The sequence below is a fragment of the Folsomia candida genome, unplaced genomic scaffold (assembly GCF_002217175.1).
Source record: "Folsomia candida strain VU population unplaced genomic scaffold, ASM221717v1 Fcan01_Sc015, whole genome shotgun sequence".
Lineage (NCBI taxonomy): Eukaryota > Metazoa > Arthropoda > Collembola > Entomobryomorpha > Isotomidae > Folsomia > Folsomia candida.
The window spans coordinates 734,239-754,018 of record NW_019091207.1 but is presented as its reverse complement, the minus strand read 5'-3'; the positions used below and the strand labels follow the sequence as shown (position 1 = coordinate 754,018).

The following is a 19,780-nucleotide window of genomic DNA, read 5'->3' as shown; positions in this document are numbered from 1 at the left end:
TCGTGGTTTTCAGGATTGGTCAAGAAATCTTGACCAATCACTACCAGATTTCTGGATCGAGGGGATAACGACTACTGAATAAATCGCATTAAATTATTACTCTCAATATAGCGAGTGATGAATCTGTACAATGTGTCACGTTTGAGTATCATTCGTTAAGGAGGCAGTGGCCGCGGAAGCGTGGGACTGACAACCTTTAAATAAACCTTTCTCTCCCCTATCCTACAATGGCAATGTCCCCACATGTCGCCACGAGTTCCGCGGCCACTGGCAGGAGGGATGTGCCTATATAGTGCCTTTTGATCGTGGTACCCATTATGAACTAAATTAGAGATGACTTCACGGATTAATTATGGGTAACCGGATCTTTTTTTTCTTTAGTTCTGTCCTAACTAATGGAACCTTGTCCTAATGCTAGGTACTCAACAAACAGGTACAAAGTAAACACCTTATTGGTATTTAAATTGAGCAAAAATATTTTGTCAAAAGTGCCATCTTATCGAGTTCTAATCTATTGACCACAATATACGTTCATGAATAAACAAAATAATAAAATATTTTATTAGCTCATCCGAAGTTGGACTTGTTCATTGGTTTTGCTATAAAAACAATGTATTTATTGTGTGGCGTAATTTTCCAAGGCTTTCTGAAGTAGAACTCCACGCCGATGTCAATATCGGCCGCGGCGCCGCGCAGTTTAACTACTCAGCGGCGATATTTGCGTCATTTTCAGTAAATCGTTAAATCAATCGTAAAATTGCGGGTCTGCTGATTTTCTTTGCGGCGTGGGTATCCCCAAAAATCCAAATCATGATTCGGTTTTGAAAAGGTGTAAACAAAAGTTTGAAAAAATTTACAAAGACTTGGCCAAGTATTACTTGGAAGAAAGCATGATAAGTGTTTGTGGTCCGATATTAAAATGTGTGGAGCCTGGATAAGTCTGATAATGATAACGATATCTCTGAATTTTGTAACTTCCCAATCCACCACAAAGCTCCTTAAGATATCTTGATTTGCTCTCAAACGTCCCCGGCCTGACATGTCGCCACTAGGTTATCCAAACGACAACTGTAGGATTACCAAAATATGATGTCCTTGATTATTCATCCTCAAGATATCCTATACCTGATGAATTGAGGTTGTCTTTTTTTACTCGTCTTACTGAGGTCTTGTTGACGTGTCGTCAGGTTAATCTCAAATTACGCGAGTATCAATGCGGCGGCAAATTTATTTCAACTCATATTTCTGCGTATTTCTGTGTAAAAACTTTGCCGTTTTTATACAAAATGCCAAAAGTTATTTCTAACTTAAGTAAACGTCAATTAAGACGCAAAATTAATCAACGAGTGACTAAAGTTTTACATTGTATGCGATACAATCAAGCACATCAAGTCGTCAATTCCCAAGTTTCTTTCAATTCACCGTCCCCATGTGAAGTGTACAATAATTTTGAAACCATTAGTGAATCTTCAAGATGTAAAAGAGCAAACGAACTTTACGATTCAAGTGATATTTTAAGCGGAAGTGAGGTAGACAATCTTAAAGAACGTTTAAAAATATGGTCCGTTACTAATAATATTTCACAAATTGCCACGAGTGAATTACTTAAATTGTTACAAGCTCATAAATGTTTTGAGAATTTTCCACTTGATTCAAGAGCTTTACTAAAAACAGTAAGAAGTTTCAAATATCGCACAGTCAAGCCAGGAAAGTACGTTCATCTGGGATTTGACATCGGATTGCAAACAGTGATTCAGAAACTTAATTTTATTCCCGACGAGATTGGAGTATTGATAAATATTGATGGTATTCCTGTCTCTAAAAGTAGCAAAAGTGAATTTTGGCCGATTCTATGTTGTTTAGAGTCGGGTGATGCAGCTAAGAAACCATTTTGTGTGGGAGTGTATCATGGGGGAGGAAAACCAGAGGATCAAAACGACTTTCTGAAAGATTTTGTGGCTGAGGTCAAAGCATTAGAGCGACATGGTTATTCCTATCATGGGGTAGTTATCAAATTTAAAGTGAAAGGATTTATTTGTGACGCTCCGGCTCGTGCATTCATAACTTGCACAAAATATCATTCTGGATTTTCGTCGTGCAGTAAGTGTACCCAAACCGGCGAAAGGTATGAAAATCGGGTTGTATTTTCAAGCAAAGTCGTCACGAAACGAAGTCAACAAAGTTTTCTGCAACAAAATGATGAAGACCATCATCGCGGAACTACAATTTTAACTGAAATTAACGTGGACTTGGTGAATGATGTCCCTTTTGAGTTTATGCATTTAATTTGCCTCGGTGTTGTCAGGAAATTGTTGAATTTGTGGGTAAACGGCAAGCCAAAATACATGAAATTCAGCGGACTTACTATTACTAATTTATCACGGGATCTTGTTAAGCAAAGGTATTTAACTCCTGGCGATTTCAATAGGAAACCAAGATCGTTGGTTGAACTTCCTCGATGGAAAGCAACTGAATTCCGTCAGTTTGTACTTTATACGGGGCCGGTGGTTTTACAGGACAAAATTCCACAAACTTACTTGAATCACTTCAATTCTTTGCATCTCGCAGTATTTATTTTATCAAATAATGACTTAATCAGAAAACATGGAAGTTATGCTAACACTTTGCTGAAGTATTTTGTTGAGCAATTTTCATCATTATATGGAAAAGAAAACATATCATACAATGTGTATGGACTTTTACATGTGTGTGACGATGTGAAAGTATTTGGGAACTTAAATAATTACAGTGCATTTCCATTTGAAAATTATCTGGGGCAATTAAAAAATCTCATCAAGGGGGGAAATCGACCGCTCGCTCAAGTCTGCCGTCGACTCTCCGAGCGGGACAAAATTCACTCAAGCCCAACAACGGAGGAAGCATGCCATACTGCAGGTCCACTCTTAGAAGACTTAAATTCTCCTCAATTTAATAAATACTATTTAAAATCCTCTTTCCTTACGTCTGATAACCGAAATTGTTATTGCAAATTACGAACTGGAGAAATTATAAAAGTTTTCAATTTTGCTACTAGAAAAAGTGATAAAAAGTTGTGTGTGATTGGAAAACCTTGCTGTGAATTAAGTGCACTCTATTCTATTCCTTTTGATTCCAGAGAATTTGGGATTTACAAATTCAAAACTCTGGGGGAATTAGATTATTGGGAGACAACAGAAATTTTGCATAAATTAATCGCGGTAGCTGCTAACGACTCTTCTATTGCTGTCTTTCCTCTTCATCAATAAAAATGGAATTCGCCGTGGTGGAATTTATGGCGACTAAAGAAGTTGCGACAGTGCCACTGACCTGGATATCTGAAAATGAAGAGGAAACCTGGTGGCCCCCATACAAAACTAACGATCGTATTTTAAAAGCAGTGAAAATTAAAGAGGGGGTGAATCCAATGTCATGGGCGAAGCACATTATTCGGGTCATTAAATTATATAGTAAGTGGAAGTATTTTTAAGTTAACAAAATTATAATGGTGAATGTAATTAGGAATTAAAATAAATTAGTCAATTAGAGTAAGAAATTTTAATAAAACACTTTATAATTTTACAGGAACTTTCGCCACAGCTGTGGAAAATGAGAAGAAAGCTGTGTACACTTCAAACCTGGAGTCGGAGGCAGAGTCTTCGGAGAAGAAAAAAGGAAATCGTCCAAGGCGAAAAACAACAAAATACAACCGTGATTCTGACACTAGCGAAGAAAATCATCGTCCTGTCACCTCGAGAAAAATTATTCCATGTCCGCCACAGCCTAATCTTTCACCGGTGTCGTCGTCCGAGCCATCTCCGCCTCCAAGGACATCAACTCCGACACAGTACTTTTCTCTGGCTCAAGGAAGTGGAACATTGGCTGCCCAACGTCAAGAATCCAACTTATCCAAAAAACAGTTTGTAGAAGGAAGTTCCAGCTCGGAGGATGAAGGAAGTCTTTCTGCTTTACAGAACAAATGTGAGCCATAATTAGATTACAAGCCTTAATAATTTAAAATCTTGAATATAATATACTAATTTGGTCTGTGGAATTAGTGGATGCCATTGGATCAAATTTTAAGGATGGAACTCGGGATAAGGAGCAAGAGGGTTGGATTTATAACATTTATTTAATATACGAGAACTTAAATATTAATTTGTGTCCAATAATATTATTATTTTTTGATTTAGGATCGTCGCCGATTAAATTTGAAGACTACGTCGTTCATTCACTGGAGCGACTCCATCAAAAGATCGACCTACAAGGATCAGTTTTAGTGAAATTGTGTAATTTCGTTATGGCACAAAATTCAAAAAATCCCATCATCTCAAAATCGCCAAGGCCGGAATTTAAATTTCCAGTGGAAAACTTTGAGGAACTTGCTGAATTGGAGAAAAAATTAATGACGTCTAAATTATTTTATAACCAATTGGTAATAATTATATAATTTAATTTACGTACATGATATATTAATTGATTATTACATAATAATAAAAAATTCTGTATTTCACTAGGTTGGCTTTCTAGCCATTATTGGCGGAAAGGATTACAAGGAGACGATAGCTGGCATTCTTCCGTACCTCTTCACGAACGAGTTGGCTGAAAAAATTGCCTGGGACGGAATTCGAAAAAAGAATCCAAAGAAGGCGTTCAAAACGCTCCGGATAAAACAGGTTTTGTTTGGTACGATCATAAAACTATCCTCGTGTTATATTATAATTGTATTACATAATATTTACACTGTAATAGATGCGGTCCGTCAGAATCCGCTTGTCAATCGTTCAGTGACCGACAAGGAAATGAAGGCAAAAGGAGCTTCATGGTTTCAGCACGCGACGGATAGAATTAAGGCAGCTGTAAGCCTTTAATTAAATATTTATAATTGCATAATTATAAAGGTTTGCAAGTCCACTAAAAGTAATTAATTATTAATTTTAGGCTTTAAAGCGGAACAAAGGATTGGAGGAAGAAGCTGAAGAGATTTAGTTAGAATTCATTTAATATTTTATGTTATTGTTATGCAATTTCTTATACAATCTTAATTTTGAGAATGAATTAAAATGACTTAAAATTTAAATAATTCAGTCTTGTGTTAATTTGTGAAGCACTAAACCCTGCGACCATAAAAATCATGTAAGGATGTCTGGAAGATATAATTCAGAGGAAGTCCCAAAGACGTCTTGGCAAGATATCAATGCGACATCCGAAAAGCGGACATTTGTTGTTCATAAGGATATCCTTATGACCACTGTCGTCCATGGAAAGATATCCTTAGGACCAATGAATTTCTTTCAAATGATGTCCTTAAGAGCAAAATAAGGACTTTGGTGGTGGATTGGGTTTCTCCACCTCGCGAAAAATCCTCTGGTACAGAAATACTTTAAAGCTTTTGGAATCTCACGGAAGCTGTGGCGCAGGACGCGTTATTGGCAGATGTGACGATACTGCTGTTACCACTTATTTCGGATAAAGTGCTTTATGCAAATTATATGGCATCATTTGAGCCCGTCTTGTCCAAAATGTTTTTCGCGTGGGTGGTCATGCTTACCTTTTTTGAGGACAAGACGCATCCCCTCCCCGTTTTCCGGGAGCAATTCAAAACCCCACAAGTTTTTGACAATTTAGTCGGTCAAATTGTGTCGAGTGTTTATCGTGAAGTGATATTTCCGAGGGGGGATGAAACCAGTGTACAAATTCAGGCGGTTAATTATTTTCCGCATTTTGTAACGTTTGCAATGCAAACTTTGCATTGTTGTATGCGAAATGGGGAAGTTTCTAAATTGGTGCCGAGGAGTATGAGTAGTCTTCTTTTGAATTTGGAAGAGAAGCGTCAAGAAGGATTTGGTGTAGAAAATTATTCAGCTTTCGAGCCTGAATCCGGTCCTTTTTAAAATGTTGTATAAGGCATGTTTAGAGGATGGGATGAGTTTGTGTGGGTATGGGATTCAGGGGGGATTTGGGGCCTTGGAGGGAATAGTTCCACCGTTTCAGAGAGCGATTGAGGAAGGTGTTCTGCATGTCTTGGTTGGACAGTATTTCGAAAGGGGAGATGGGTATTTACATATATTAAATTTGAATTGGTAAATCATACGGCGGTTATTAATTTGGTTTCAATCAATTTTTTAAAATTCAGGTTTTGTTAACTAAATATCTTTATTTTGCCAAAATTTCGGCTTTTAAAAATTGTATAAAATGCATGTATTTCAAAAGAAGTGTAAATTTGATGTGCACAAATCTGCTATGAAATGTATTTGACTCCTCCTTCCGAAGAATACCAGACCAGCGGCCTTTTGGCTAAGATCAAAGTGTTCCCGAACGATGCTGCACGATTCCTCCAAAAATAGTTTTCACGTCAGCGACCCACAAAGAGGCTATCGGCCTTTCGGCTAAGATCAAAGTGTACCTGGTGCATGGTCTCCTGAATACAAACAATTATAATTTTACCCACAAATAAATTAATAAGCGTAGAATAATTGTATTGATCAGTTTAAGAGCGTCAGTGTAACGGCTTCTCTCAAGTAGAAAATTAGTTAAGTTTAAGACCTACCCGTACGACCCGGGTAAAATTTTGCAGCATTATCCATCAAGAATAGGTCCCAATATCAGTGTGGCCTCTCTTAGTTTACCTACAAAAGTAAAAACCTATCAGTACAGCTTTGCTTAGCCCGAACCAGGATTAGTAAACCCATGTTTGTCCGTAGTTTTCTATAAAATTATGTGCTACTATTTTACATAATACACTAATTCTTGGATTAAGTTGCATCAATCCTTCATTTTTCTAGGCTCAAAATTCTAAAAATATTTACAATCCCTTACACTTGCTACTTCCCAGTGGAGGTTGCCTCTATAGCCCCTCCAGTTAATTTTTGTTCATATTTCAGTTCATATTATTTCATGAGAAAGCAGTAAGGATCTCTGGTCCAAATTTCAGCTTTCTATGTTAATTTCTAAAAATCGGTATGGGTGACCCCCTAGGGTCGCTCTAGATAAAAAATTTACCAATTTCATGTCATATTCTTCCATTAGGACCCACAAGCAACCTCTCCACCAAATTTCAGCTCGATATGACGATTTTGAAAAATCAGTATGGGTCACCTCCTAGGGTCACTCAAGATGAAAATTTTTCCAACTTGAAACCATTTTTATCTATTAGGAGTCATTAGCAACCTCTGTACCGAATTTCAGCTTTCTATGACAATTTTGAAATTTTGGTGCATAAAACCCCACCCACTCCGATGACCCCCCACCGGTCAACCACATGACCGATTTGGCCCATCTTCGAACTCGTTTCCTAACTTTGTCCAATATACATATGGTAAAAATTTCAAGTCAATCGGTAAACTCGTTCGAGAGTTATCGAAAGACAGACGGACGGACGGACGGACGGACATGACAATTACATAAGCCCTGGTTCGGCCTAAAAATTAAATTTAAAATATAACATTACGAATTTGAGAAAGTTTTATATTAATTACCTGAAGCCGTAGTCAACCCAGCGTGCCAAAATAAGTTACAATGGGTCCCAGGAGAGATGCTGCCTACCAATGCAGTGGCGTCTTGACAATACCAATGGTGACGAGCGGATGTGTCAATTTGAGATAGGGTTCTCAATGAGCTTCGGGTTGGCCCGGACCGGACCGAAATCCGACGGTTCGGTCCCGGATTGGGCCATCCGCCAATCCGGACCGAAAGTTTCGGTCCGGTCCTCGGTCCGGTTTCAAGGACCTGACCGGACCGCCGGTTTTCGGTCCGCCCGAATATTTTGGCGCACAAGAAAATTTTAATAGTTTGACCTAAAATTTTTGAATTTTTTCAGCCAAACTCGTGAATTTTCAGTGTATTCAAATTCTATTTTACATAGATTTCAAAAGTTCTCCACATGATCCATAAAAATTACGTTTTTTAGGTTTTAAAGTTTTTACGCTCCTTGATTTTGGGAGGATTTTTTAAATTCCTACTCTTGCTAATGTATTTTTAAAATTAAAAAAAGGAAATTGTAAATTGGTCCTGAGATTATGTGTATAAACACACTGACCGATAGAACTTACGAGACCTCATCCGTTACATGTATCTATTTAAATCTGAAACATTTGGCATTCTGGTTGTATATACATGTACCATATATGTCTTATGCATAGTTACATAAGACATTTATGCATAATACGTGTATAAATCTCAATGCACTATTTATACAGATACTATATGTGGTAATTATTATACAGTACTATGGGTCTTTATACTATAGGACTATGGATACTATAGGTACTATGGGATAGTATACTATACTAACGTATAGCCCGGCCAAGGCCGGGTTCTAGAGTTCCAGTGGGGGGTGTGCCCAAAGCGAAAAATCCGTCATACTATATTTTAAATAATTCCCAGTGGAGACTTTGTCATACTACATACATACATCAGACTGAGGGTTTGCCCAAGTCATACTGCATTTTAATTAACCTGGTCACAGTAAAATTTGATTCCCCCCTGTGGGAGTAGTTGAATAGCTAATTACTTAAATTCCCGTCGAGTGGGAGTAACTGCATAGCTAACTATTTAAATTCCCACGCTTCACGCTCCCGTTAAGTTCCATAAACCCCGTTAACTTCTACAATTAACGCCAAGCTATTGACGGATTCGGATTCAGCGTCAAAAATACATTCGAATTGATATGCGACATCACGAATAAGCCAGATTTGGACACCACGGTCACGGCGAGGTCACGGGGGCCTCGCAGGTCAAAACCATTGACGGCGTTGGATTCAGCGTCAAAAATACATTCGATTTGACATGCCACTCGCTGTGGGTAGAGTTTCTCAAACTAAAATAATTAATTAATAGTGTTTATCACGATCACTTATCATGATAACCACTATTGATGAGTGATGTATGTATGTGGGGTGTACATGTTCATGTATTCATTTATTCATGCAGTGCAGGGCATGCATGCAGTGGTTGCTCCGCTTCCTTCTTTGTCTACTGTATGGGGCAAATTGCATTGCGAAGACGGACCCAGGGACCCAGGGATCATACTAACACTTTATTAGAGTAGATTGATACATTTTTCGGTCCGCCCGGATTGACCGGTCCGGTCCTGGTCCGGTCTCGGTCCGGTTCTGGGCCGAGCGGAAATTTTTCGGTCCGGTCTCGGATTGGTGGTTTAGGGCCACGGTCCGGTTTCGGATCAGGGCTGATCCGGACCAATCCGGACCATTGAGAACTCTAATTTGAGAAAAAATCGCTCGTAAATTTGATATGCTCAAATCTGCTAGAAAATTGTTTGTCTCCTCCTTCCCAAAAAAGGCCAGACCAGCGGCCTTTTGGCTAAGATCAAAGTGACCCTACCCGATGGTCTCGTGAATACAAACAAGTGTATAACTATCAATAGATTTGTAATCAATAATCGTAAGCCAAGTTTATAGTTAAACATACCAGTTAACGTTCCGCGGCACGATTCCCCCCAAAAAAGCTTACACCTCAGCATAGCTCAGCGAGCTAAGGCAAGACAACGCCGGACTACAACATCATCTAAAACAAATTTCAGAACATCAATGGGTTACCTGTTAAAGTCATAAAAAAATTAAAATAAAACACTACCGAATTGGGAAAACTTTAAATTAATTACCAGAAGCTGCCGGAAACCCAGCGTGTCCAAATAAGTCACAACCGTTGGGTCGCAGGAGATCCATCGCAGCACGTCTTAAATTTTCTGTTGGCGAAGGGTGTCAGTTTCAGAGTCTTTTACTATGAGAAATCTTGAGTCCCCCGGCTTCAACAGAAAATGAGTTGAAGTTTAATACATACCTACTACCTCATGTAAAATTTTGGAGCATCAGATCCAGACCATACAAATAGTGCAAACGAAGACGGCAGCTTGATAATATCAGTGTCTGAAGGACCCTGACCATTCTTCCATAAAATGGTTACGATTTGTTTGTGAATTGTTGGTGATTTGTTTTGTACTCTCATGATTATTAATTGAATAAGAAGGTTGAAATACCTATGTCAAAAAAAAAATAAAAAATGGTTAAGAATTTCCTGGACTAGACTGACTAGCCTAGACAGCAAAAATTAATACAAAATAAGAACTAGTTTCAAGAAATCTTCAAACTAAAAAATGCAGACCATTAGATAAATACCTTGCACACAGGAAGTGGAGGCGTACATCTGCTTGAAATTTATTTGACTGCACGCTCCAGTGGTAGTTTGGACAAGAGGTCCGTGCCGAATGAAGGGAGGGAAGTTAGCAGACACGCACCTAAAATCATAAAAATTTAAATGTGTTTAGTATTGTATTGTATTGTATTGTAAACCTTTATTCAACTGTCAACAAATATCAGCTAATATAAGCTGGTTTCCAATCCAATTATGGACTTAGTACAAATGAATGATATTTTTTTAATATCGAAATCTTTCTATAATCGCCTAATATCTGCCGTATGCTAATTATTCGTAAAATTAGAAAACAATGCACCTTACTAATTAATTCGTATCCTTACCTTGATATACAGTACATGTCAATTAAAAAAAGATGTGTAAATTGGATATGCACAAACCTGTTAGAAATTTATTTGGCTCCTCCGTCCCAAAAAGGTCAGACCAGCGGCCTTTTGGCTAAGATCAAAGTGTTCGTGAGTCCTAGTGGTCTCCTAAACACAAAGTTTATAATTACCCAAACATAAATGATTAAGAGGAACAAGTTTATTGAATAACATACCAGCAAAATAAAGTTGGTCATGCTCGTTACCGTTTAAGGGCCTCAGTGATAAGAGCTTCTCCAGGCAAGGACACTGTAAAAAATAAATCTGATCAATTCATTAGGTGACGGGATGATGATGATGATGAGGTGCGGAAAAATATGAAACGCTACCTGCAGCATGTTTTCGCCCAAAAATAGCTTTCACCTCAGTGAGGTCAGCTCAAAATATCCGAACTATTAAGATTTTAAATTAATTACCAGGAGTTGTCAACCCAGCGCGCCCAAATAAGTAACAAACATGTAAAAGTGGGTACAATTTTGGAGCATCGTCTTCTCAAGCTCGAAAGACGGAGGCTCGATAATATCAGTATCTTCTGCGAACTACCACTAGTTTTAATGGACTGCGTTTGCTGAAAATTACAATATAATTTCGCTATAGAATAAGTAAAACTGTAATTAAAATATTACATCTTGGAGGTTTCATAAATTACCTCGAGTAGTCTTTGTTGACACCTGACCCTGATGCGACAAATGAATAGGACCTCCTGAGCAGGGAGAACAAATTCAAGAAAACTGAGACCTATAATGATTTTTCGTAATTATTTTGGAATTTTTCGTCAACAAAACTATTATTAAAGTGCATAAATTTAATACGTAGGAATTTTTTTTAAAACAATTAATACTTTTTGATAAACCTCCAATATCCGCCGTACAACGAAACATTACATTGCTTTAGAAGATTTTAAATTATCTAATTACCAATAGCCAACGTGCCCAAATAGGTTACAAATATGTCGATGCCCAGGAGATGCTGCCTTGCAGTGGCGTCTTGATAATATCAGTATCTTGTAATGGCCCCTGAGCCCGAGATGTTCATGAGTTTTTCATTTTGGAATTTCTCCTATAAAAATAATTATTAAATTAGTATACCTAGTATATTTTTTTATTTACTTTTCGATTGACACATAATATCCGCCGTATGTAAATTATTCATAAAATTAGAAAACTATTGAGCAATAGTCATTGTTTTTTAATTAGTGGTTTTTAAAATTGATGAACACTACAAATTTTGCTATTTATACCTTACCAGCCTTACCTTTTATTACTGCCCTCGATAAAAATGTCGGTCCACCTCTTTGCCATTAGACGCTGCCTTATCCTCCCTTATCTTCAGAGTTCCGTCAGTGATGATATCCTTCCCGATCGTGTCAAGCTTTTGATGTTTTCCAGGTCCGGAGTTTGCTCAGGGTTGGAACATGTCTCGTTTAACCTGAACAATTTACAAGTCATTCGAGACGCCGTGATCAAACGGAAGATGATTAAATTCGCATCTGAGAAAGAAATGTGTTCATCTTGTAGGAAAGAACTAAATTCTAATAACTTGGCGTTTGAGGACATTTCAATGGACTGCATTGGAGTCTGGATGATGGAAAATAGCGAATCGATAGAAAAATTTATGGACATTTTAGAGAAATTGGGACTCAATTCGAGAGGGGAATTTTCTCTCCGGTTTGTTTTAAGGAAATAGAGGAGAGTGGCCACGGAAGCTGTGGGTGCATCTGGGGACATTAACATTGTAGAACAGGAGAGGGAGGGGTTTACATAACATGGGGAGATGATGGGGACTTTGGATAACCCGCGAGGACATTGTCCCTCTGCCCCCAGGCTTCCGCGGCCACCGATTAGAGCATAATATATTATTCTTACCTGAGAATTATTAGAATGCAAACTGATTATGATTGATTTCAGATTTTTCCAATTGATTATAAAACGAGAAGAGTTGCGGAGTAAGAAGCGGAGAAAGGAGGACGCTGGACCTCGCGATGTCGTCAGTTTGTCCAATTTAACGTGTTCAATTCTACATAATAAAAATAAATAGGCAATAAATAATTTAGTACAAACTGAAGTCAATTTAAAAAATGCATAATTTGAATTATTTAAATTAGTAATAAATAAATAAAATCTTGCACTGGCAAGCAAGCAATACAAAAAATGTTAACTGCAAGAAATAATATGTGCAATTCAACCACGAGCACTGTAAACTTTGACGGCGAGGCTTAGGCAAAAATTTGACGGATTTGAACGCCGATTTTCGATTTTTTGCAATGCTTAAATATTAAAATTAAGACAAGATTTTTCTACCGATATGTATGATAGAGTTTTACTGACAATTGATTCCCACTAACAGAATTTTATGCAGATTTGTGTCCACTTTCAGTGATAACCAGTGATAAGCACGGAAAATTTCTAGCTTGATGCTATTATACGCGTTTTAGCGTCGACTCATCTCTTTCCAAAACAACGCGAAGTGACCACCTTAAAACAAGACTTGGTACAAGGTACACTTATGCCAGTCCAAAAAATTTGAAAAAATACCATCAGACGCAGAAAACCAAATTCTAAACACCGGAGGATGCATTTCCCTGAGGTCGACTCCTCCCCCCCACAGGGTCGATGCGAAGTTCCGAGATGTGTGATTCCATGTATTCTGCAAAGCGAGAGAGAAGGATGAGACTAGGAGAATATTCCTGCTCCGAAATTCTCCTCCTCGCGTGAGGGTAAGGCTTAAAAATGTATATGTACAATGCATGTCACTCAAAAATAGATGTGTAAATTGGACGTACACAAATCTGCTATTTATCTGAAATTTATTTGGCTCCTTCACAAACAGGTCTGGCAGCCGCCTTTTGGCTAAGATCAAAGTGTAGAACCAGCACTACTATTAATATTAATACCTCACAATTCCCTCAAAAATAGCCTTCACCTCAGAAAGAGGCTATCGGCCTTTTGGCTAAGATCAAGATCAAAGTGTCTCTTGAAGTCGGTCCCTCGATCCGTTTAAAAGCGTAGTGGGCTACCTGTAAAAGCCATGAATGAAATTAAAAATAAAATATTACTAATTTTGGAAGGTTTTACAATTAAGGAGTCATCGTCAACTGAGCGTGCCCAAATAAGTTTCAAGTCCCGGGAGATGCTGCTTACCAATGCAGTGGCGTCTCCACAATATCAGTGAAATTTCTGGGCGACGAGTGGTATCGGGCGAGTAAATTTTGGAAAACATCAATCGTCGTCGTCTCCAACTGATGACAAGACTCGGAATCCAGCAGCACTTAAGTTCAAATACCTTCGGGTAAAATTTTGGAGCATCGTCCGCAAGCTGGGTAGGACAAGACGGCGGCTTGATAAAATCAGTGTCTTCTGCGCCCTCCCACTAGTGGCCGGGGTTCGGTAAAAATGATAATATAATTTCCCTGTAGAATAAATAAAACTACAATATAACTACTGCAGCTTTGGGGGTATGATGAATGAAGTCTTTGATCTCTGCCCATGCCCAGAAATGAACAGGATCCCGGAGCGATCGGCTCAAAAATTCCCGAAAATTAAGACCTACTACGATTTATTCCTATAATTATGTTGGAATTTTTCCTTTAAAAATATTATCAAAGGAGTATTTAATATTAAATATCGAATATGCATTTATTATGTAAGGAATTTGTTTTGATATTTAATACTTTTCGATAAACACCTAATATCCGCCGTATGTTAATTATTCGTAAAATTAGGAAACAATAACTATTAAGCAATAGTCGTTGCTTTTTAATTATTAAAATTAATTAGATCTAATCTTACCTTTCAGCACTGCCCTCCATAAAAATGCCGACCCACCTCTTTGCCATGAGACTCTGCCTAATCCTCCCCTATCTTCGAGTTCGATCATTCCAAACTTTTGATATTGTCCAGGTCCGGAGTTTTCTCAGGGTTGGAACATGTCTCGTTGAACCTGGACAATTTACAAGTCATTATTTAAAAAACATTTTAATATCTTTTTTAATTGTTAAGTTTATTACATAATCCATACCATTCAAAAAAGATGTGTAAATTGAATGTGAACAAATCTGCTAGAAATTGATTTGGCTCCTAATTCCCAACAAAGGCTAGACCAGCGGCCTTTTGGCTAAGATCAAAGTGTACCGGAGTAACATAGTCTCCTGAATACATACAAGTTTATAATTTTACCTACACATAAATGATCGCATAACATACCAGCAAAATGAAGCCGGAGATTCTAATTCATCCGCAAAAGAGCGTCAGTGACAGCAACTTCTCCAGGTGAAGATAAAGGCTCCAGCAAAGAGGATTTCAAGTTTAATATACCTGTACGATACGGGTAAAATTTTGGAGCATCGTCTTCAGGTCCAGACTGTAGCGCAATTCAAGACGGCAGCTTGATACATAATATCAGTGTGACATCTTCAGCAACCTTCCACTAGTTCTAATGGCCAGTCGTTTAAAATCAAATAGTTTACTTGCAAAGTTTAAATAAAATAAAATGATAATAAAAATAAAATAAGATAAAAAAAACCGTTTTAAATTAATTACCAATAGCCCTCGTTGACCCAGCGTACCCAAACCCACAGCCTTTTGGCTACAGAGCTGGGTGATTATTGGTTTTTTAGGGTGGATTAAGGATTATGGATTAACCACAAAATAATGTGGATTGTGATTAAATTATTTTCGTGAGATTAATTCATGTCAGGATTAATCCGGATTAATCCATAAATTCTGGAAATTTCAGGATTATGGATTATGGATTAATAATCCGGATTAATTTGGTGATTAATGATTTTTACACTATATCTAGCGCAAAAACTTCACTATGTGGTTTCACATAAAATATTTAAAAGGCCAGTTTCAATTGATATATGTAGCATAAGGCAGCGAGAACATGTTGATTCTTCAAATGGTAGCTGACAGAACAAAGTTGTGAGAACTTGAGACTTCAAACTACACACTGGGATGAAATGGAACTATGGGAATTGAACTGAGTAATCCAGATTGAGAATTAATCATGAATAGGTAATCATGATTAGTAATCATGATTTGGATTAATCTGGATTAATAATCATGATTAGTAATCATGATTGGGATTAATCAGGATTAGTAATCCGTAATCACGATTATGGATTAATGAAATCAAATGGGATTATTCCCGGATTAATTCTAATTCCTGAAAAATCGGGATTATGGATTGGGATTAATCTACAAAAAACTCTCATTGCCGGATTAGGGATTATGGATTAATAATCCATAATCCGGGATTAAAATCCATAATCCTTAATCAGGATTATCCCAGCTCTGTTTGGCTAAGATCAAAGTGTACCCACCAGGATATGTCCTGAATACATAAAATTTCCCACACATAAATTAGTTAACGGAATAAGTTAATTGATTAACATACTAGCAAAATAAAGTTGGTGATCCGATACCAGCTTCCCCAGGCATGGATGCTGTTAAAATAAATCTGATCACTTCCGCTGAGTGACTAAGAATTTTCTGGACTACATAATGATAATTAACAAGCTAAATGGTGTTAAATATGAAACGCTACCTGCGGTACGATTCCTCTAAACATAGCTTTCACCTCAGCGAGCTACAAAGAGGCCATCGGTCTTTTGGCTAAGATCAAAGCGCCCCTTAATTCCCTCGATCCGTTTAAAACCGATGTAGGCTACCTGAAAAAGTCATAAGTACAATTTAAAGCAAAACATTATTCATTTTGGAAGGTATTAAATTAATTACCAGGAGTCGTCGTCCACCCAGCGTGCCCAAATAAGTTACGAATGTTGCCCCCGTGATGAGCATGGCGTCTTGGTAATATCAATGTAACGGCGACGAGTAGCATAGGTTGCAGAAGAAAATTAGTTCAAGTTTAATACATACGATCCGGGTAAAATTTTGGAGCATCATCAAACTGGAGGTCAAGACGGATTCTTGATAATATCAGTGCCTGTCTCGGTGAAAATTCCAAAAGTTTGCCTGCAGTAGTTATGAATAAACTTATAATTCAAATATTGCAGATTTGGGGTTTTTATAAATTATCTCAAAAATTCTTTGTTCACGTATGCCTCACAAATGAAGAGGACCCTAACCATTCTTTCATAGAAAATTAATACAGATAAAAAGCTAAGGTGTTCAAAAAATCTTCAAAATTCCAAGCGTAGGTCATTAGATAAATATCTTCGGCGTACCCCAAATGGTAATATAAGCAGAATATCGGGTGAATAGAAAAATAAACTTTTGTATTATATTATGGTACTTACCATTCTCCAGGTGAGCTCCTACTGCAACAAATGAATAGGACCCCTGAGCGATCGGCGAAAAAATTCCAAACCGTTTTAGATCTATAATGTTTTTTCGTAATTAGTAGTTTGGAATTTTTACTGTAATAGTAAATATCTAATGCATAAATTTAATATGTAGGAAAAACACTCGTCTTAATATTTAATACTTCTCGTAAAGAACTACGTAATATCTATACGCCTATTTGCAAAAATTCAGCTTTTTAAAAATAGTGTACAATGCATGTCATTCAAAAAAGGATAAATGTGAATTGTGTAAATTGATAAGTGTAAATTGAATGTGCATAATTCTGCAAGAAATTTATTTGGCTCCTCGGTCCCAAAATGGTCAGAACGTCGGCCAGATCAAAGCGTCACTGTTTCAAATGTGAAAATGTGAAAAGTGAAAATCACTGACGAAGTCAGTGATTTTCGTTCATCCGTTTAACTGCGTAATGGTTTACCTTCAAAAGTAATAAATAAAATTTGAAGTAAAGTAAAACATTGCCGGTTTGTGAAAGTTTTAAATTAATTACCTAAGTCGTCGCCGATCCAGCGTTCCCAAAAAGGCCAGACCAGCGGCCTTTTGGCTAAGATCAAAGTGTCTCCAGTCCCAGTGGTGTCCTGAACACATAAAGTTTATAGTTATCCAAACATAAATTATTCAGCCTAACAAGTTTATTGAATAACATACCGTAAAATAAATTTGATGTTCGTTTGCCGATTAACAGTAATAGCAGCTTCTGCAGGCAAGGATCGAGCTAGAAAATGAGTTCATGTTTAATACACGACTCAGGTAAAATTTTGGAGTATCATTACCGTGTTCAAGTTGAAGGTCCAGATCAGCTAAAACCACGACGGCGGCTTGATAATATCTGTGGCATCTACTGCAGCCAGCCACTAGTGGTAATGATCAGGGCTTGGTGAAAATTCCAATAGTTTATGTGCAAAAGTCAAAAATGAACTTAAAATAAATTAAAACATTACCGACTTGGAAAATGCCCCTTCCCAAAAAGGCCAAACCAGCGGCCTTTTGGCTAAGATCAAAGTGTACCCGAGCGATGGTCCTTGGTGCTAGTTCCTCCATAAGAGTGAATAGTTTGCCTACAAAAATCATAAATAAAATTTAAAAAAGAATCTTACCCATTTTGGAAAGTTTTAAATTAATTAATTACCAGGACTCGTCGTCGACTCAGAAAACCCAAATGAGGTACAATGTTACAAATGTTGGACTCGGGCTCCAGCAGAAAACAAGTTCAAACCGGGTAAAATTTTGGAGCATCATCTGCAAGCCAGACAGGACAAGACGGAGCCTTGATAATATCAGTGTCGCCGCTTAATGGACTCGGCGAAAATTCCAATGAGTTGCCTGCAGAAATCAAATAAAAACTTTTTTTATAAATTACCTCGAGAAGTCTACGTTGGCACCTGCCCCTACTGCCACAAATTAAGAGGACCCCTTTGGCGAAATTCACGATTATCGAGACCTTTACAATTTTATCACAATTCTATTAGAATTTATCCTAAAAAAATTATTAAATTAGAATTTAGTATTAAATATCTAATAATATGCTGTTAATACTTTTCAATAGTTGTCTTTAATATTTGTATTAATACTTTTCGATAAGCACTTAATATCCGCCGTATGTTAATTATTCGTAAAATTAGAAAACAATGCCTATTACTTATTTATATCCTTACTTTTTAGTCCTGCCCTCAATAAAAATGCCGATCCACCTCTTTGCAATGAGACGCTGCCTAATCCTCCCTTATCTTCATAGTTCCGTCAGTGATGACATCCTTCCCGATCATGACAAGCTTTTGATGTTGTCCAGGTCCGGAGTTTGCTCAGGGCTGGAACATGTCTCGTTTAACCAGGAAAATTTACAGGTCATTCGAGACGCTGTGGCCAAACGGAGGAAGGACAAATTCGAATCTGAGAAAGAAATGTGTTCATCTTGTGGAAAAGAACTAATTTCTAAAAACTTGGCCTTTGAAGGGATTTCAATGGACTGCGATGGAGTCTGGATGATCGAAAATAGCGAATCGATAGAAAAATTTATGGAAGTTTTAGAGAAATTGGGACTCAATTCGAGAGGGGAATTTACTCTCAGGTTTGGTTATACAATTAAAGGACAGTGGCTGAGGAAGCTGTTGGGACATCTGGGGACATTAGCATTGCAGCATGGGGGGGAGGGGTTTATACAACATGGACATAACTTCGATGGGGACATCGAATAACCGTGGGGACATTGTCCCTCTATCCCCACGCTTCCACGACCACTGTTACTGGAGGATATTATATTATTCTTACCTGAGAAATATTAAGTGAAAACTGATTATGATTCATTTCAGATTTTTCAAATTGATCAGCAAACGAGAAGAGTTGCAAAATAAGAAGCGGAGAAAGGAGGACGCCGAACTTCGTGATGTCGTCCATTTGTCCAATTTAACGTGTTCAATTCTACATCATAAAAATAAATAAGCAATAATTAATTAAGTAAAAACCTACTCCAAGCAACTTTGCGGGGCCTTTTAAGATAGCATTAATACCATCTTGGTAGTTAATGGCAACACATTTGGGTGGAAATGACCCCCACCGGCCAACCACTTGACCGATCATGCTCATCTCCGAACTCATCCTTACTTTTTACCCGAAGATGAAGCATGCAAAATTTCAAGTCGATATCTTTTGTTTAAAGAGAGTTATCGTGCCTACAGACGGACGGACAGACAGACATCTTGACAAATCTATAAGGCCATCTTAAAAGGCCTAAAAATGAATTTCAATAAAGATATGGAAAAAGTGGAAGTTTTGCAATAATTTTACCCAAAATTTCGGCTATTTAAAAAATGCACACACGCGGACAAATCTGGTAGAAATTTATTTGGCTCCTCCATCGCAGAAAGGTCAGACCAGCGGCCTTTTAGTGAGTCCTAGTGGTCTCCTGAACACTAAAACTTTATTATCCAAACATAAATTATTATG

The 19,780-nt window shown here is 37.6% G+C and overlaps 1 protein-coding gene and 5 long non-coding RNA genes across 6 annotated transcripts; 1 reads left to right on the top strand and 5 right to left on the bottom strand.

Moving 5' to 3' along the window:
• Positions 1-3,214: 3,214 nt before the first annotated feature.
• Positions 3,215-5,056, top strand: LOC118437728. The gene is made up of 7 exons (XM_035857046.1): positions 3,215-3,446; positions 3,562-3,957; positions 4,035-4,088; positions 4,170-4,411; positions 4,494-4,662; positions 4,729-4,835; positions 4,918-5,056. The coding sequence occupies exons 1-7, from the start codon at positions 3,248-3,250 to the stop codon at positions 4,963-4,965; spliced, it is 1,215 nt and encodes a 404-aa protein (XP_035712939.1). The 5' UTR covers positions 3,215-3,247; the 3' UTR covers positions 4,966-5,056.
• Positions 5,057-6,117: 1,061 nt separating this feature from the next.
• Positions 6,118-8,369, bottom strand: LOC118437680. The gene is made up of 3 exons (XR_004836275.1): positions 7,455-8,369; positions 6,527-6,605; positions 6,118-6,397 (listed from the first exon to the last, which is right to left on the bottom strand). It is a non-coding gene; the product is annotated as an uncharacterized LOC118437680 (long non-coding RNA).
• A 570-nt stretch (positions 8,370-8,939) lies between these two features.
• On the bottom strand, positions 8,940-10,766 carry LOC118437697. Its single transcript, XR_004836289.1, has 7 exons — positions 10,691-10,766; positions 10,530-10,622; positions 10,113-10,231; positions 9,778-9,973; positions 9,599-9,682; positions 9,406-9,533; positions 8,940-9,326 (listed from the first exon to the last, which is right to left on the bottom strand). It is a non-coding gene; the product is annotated as an uncharacterized LOC118437697 (long non-coding RNA).
• A 204-nt stretch (positions 10,767-10,970) lies between these two features.
• On the bottom strand, positions 10,971-12,173 carry LOC118437725. The gene is made up of 4 exons (XR_004836304.1): positions 11,769-12,173; positions 11,432-11,573; positions 11,164-11,252; positions 10,971-11,082 (listed from the first exon to the last, which is right to left on the bottom strand). It is a non-coding gene; the product is annotated as an uncharacterized LOC118437725 (long non-coding RNA).
• A 2,142-nt stretch (positions 12,174-14,315) lies between these two features.
• On the bottom strand, positions 14,316-14,967 carry LOC118437693. Its single transcript, XR_004836287.1, has 3 exons — positions 14,717-14,967; positions 14,532-14,627; positions 14,316-14,453 (listed from the first exon to the last, which is right to left on the bottom strand). It is a non-coding gene; the product is annotated as an uncharacterized LOC118437693 (long non-coding RNA).
• Positions 14,968-16,263: 1,296 nt separating this feature from the next.
• On the bottom strand, positions 16,264-17,413 carry LOC118437653. The gene is made up of 3 exons (XR_004836227.1): positions 17,328-17,413; positions 16,774-16,854; positions 16,264-16,489 (listed from the first exon to the last, which is right to left on the bottom strand). It is a non-coding gene; the product is annotated as an uncharacterized LOC118437653 (long non-coding RNA).
• Between the last annotated feature and the right edge of the window lie 2,367 nt (positions 17,414-19,780).

Coding starts and splice junctions, on each gene's coding strand:
- LOC118437728 (XM_035857046.1), top strand. CDS start 3,248: ATGGAATTCGCCGTGGTGGAATTTATGGCGACTAAAGAAGTTGCGACA. Junction 4,089..4,169: donor TCGGGATAAGGAGCAAGAGG/GTTGGATTTATA, acceptor TTTTTGATTTAG/GATCGTCGCCGATTAAATTT. Junction 4,836..4,917: donor CGGATAGAATTAAGGCAGCT/GTAAGCCTTTAA, acceptor TATTAATTTTAG/GCTTTAAAGCGGAACAAAGG.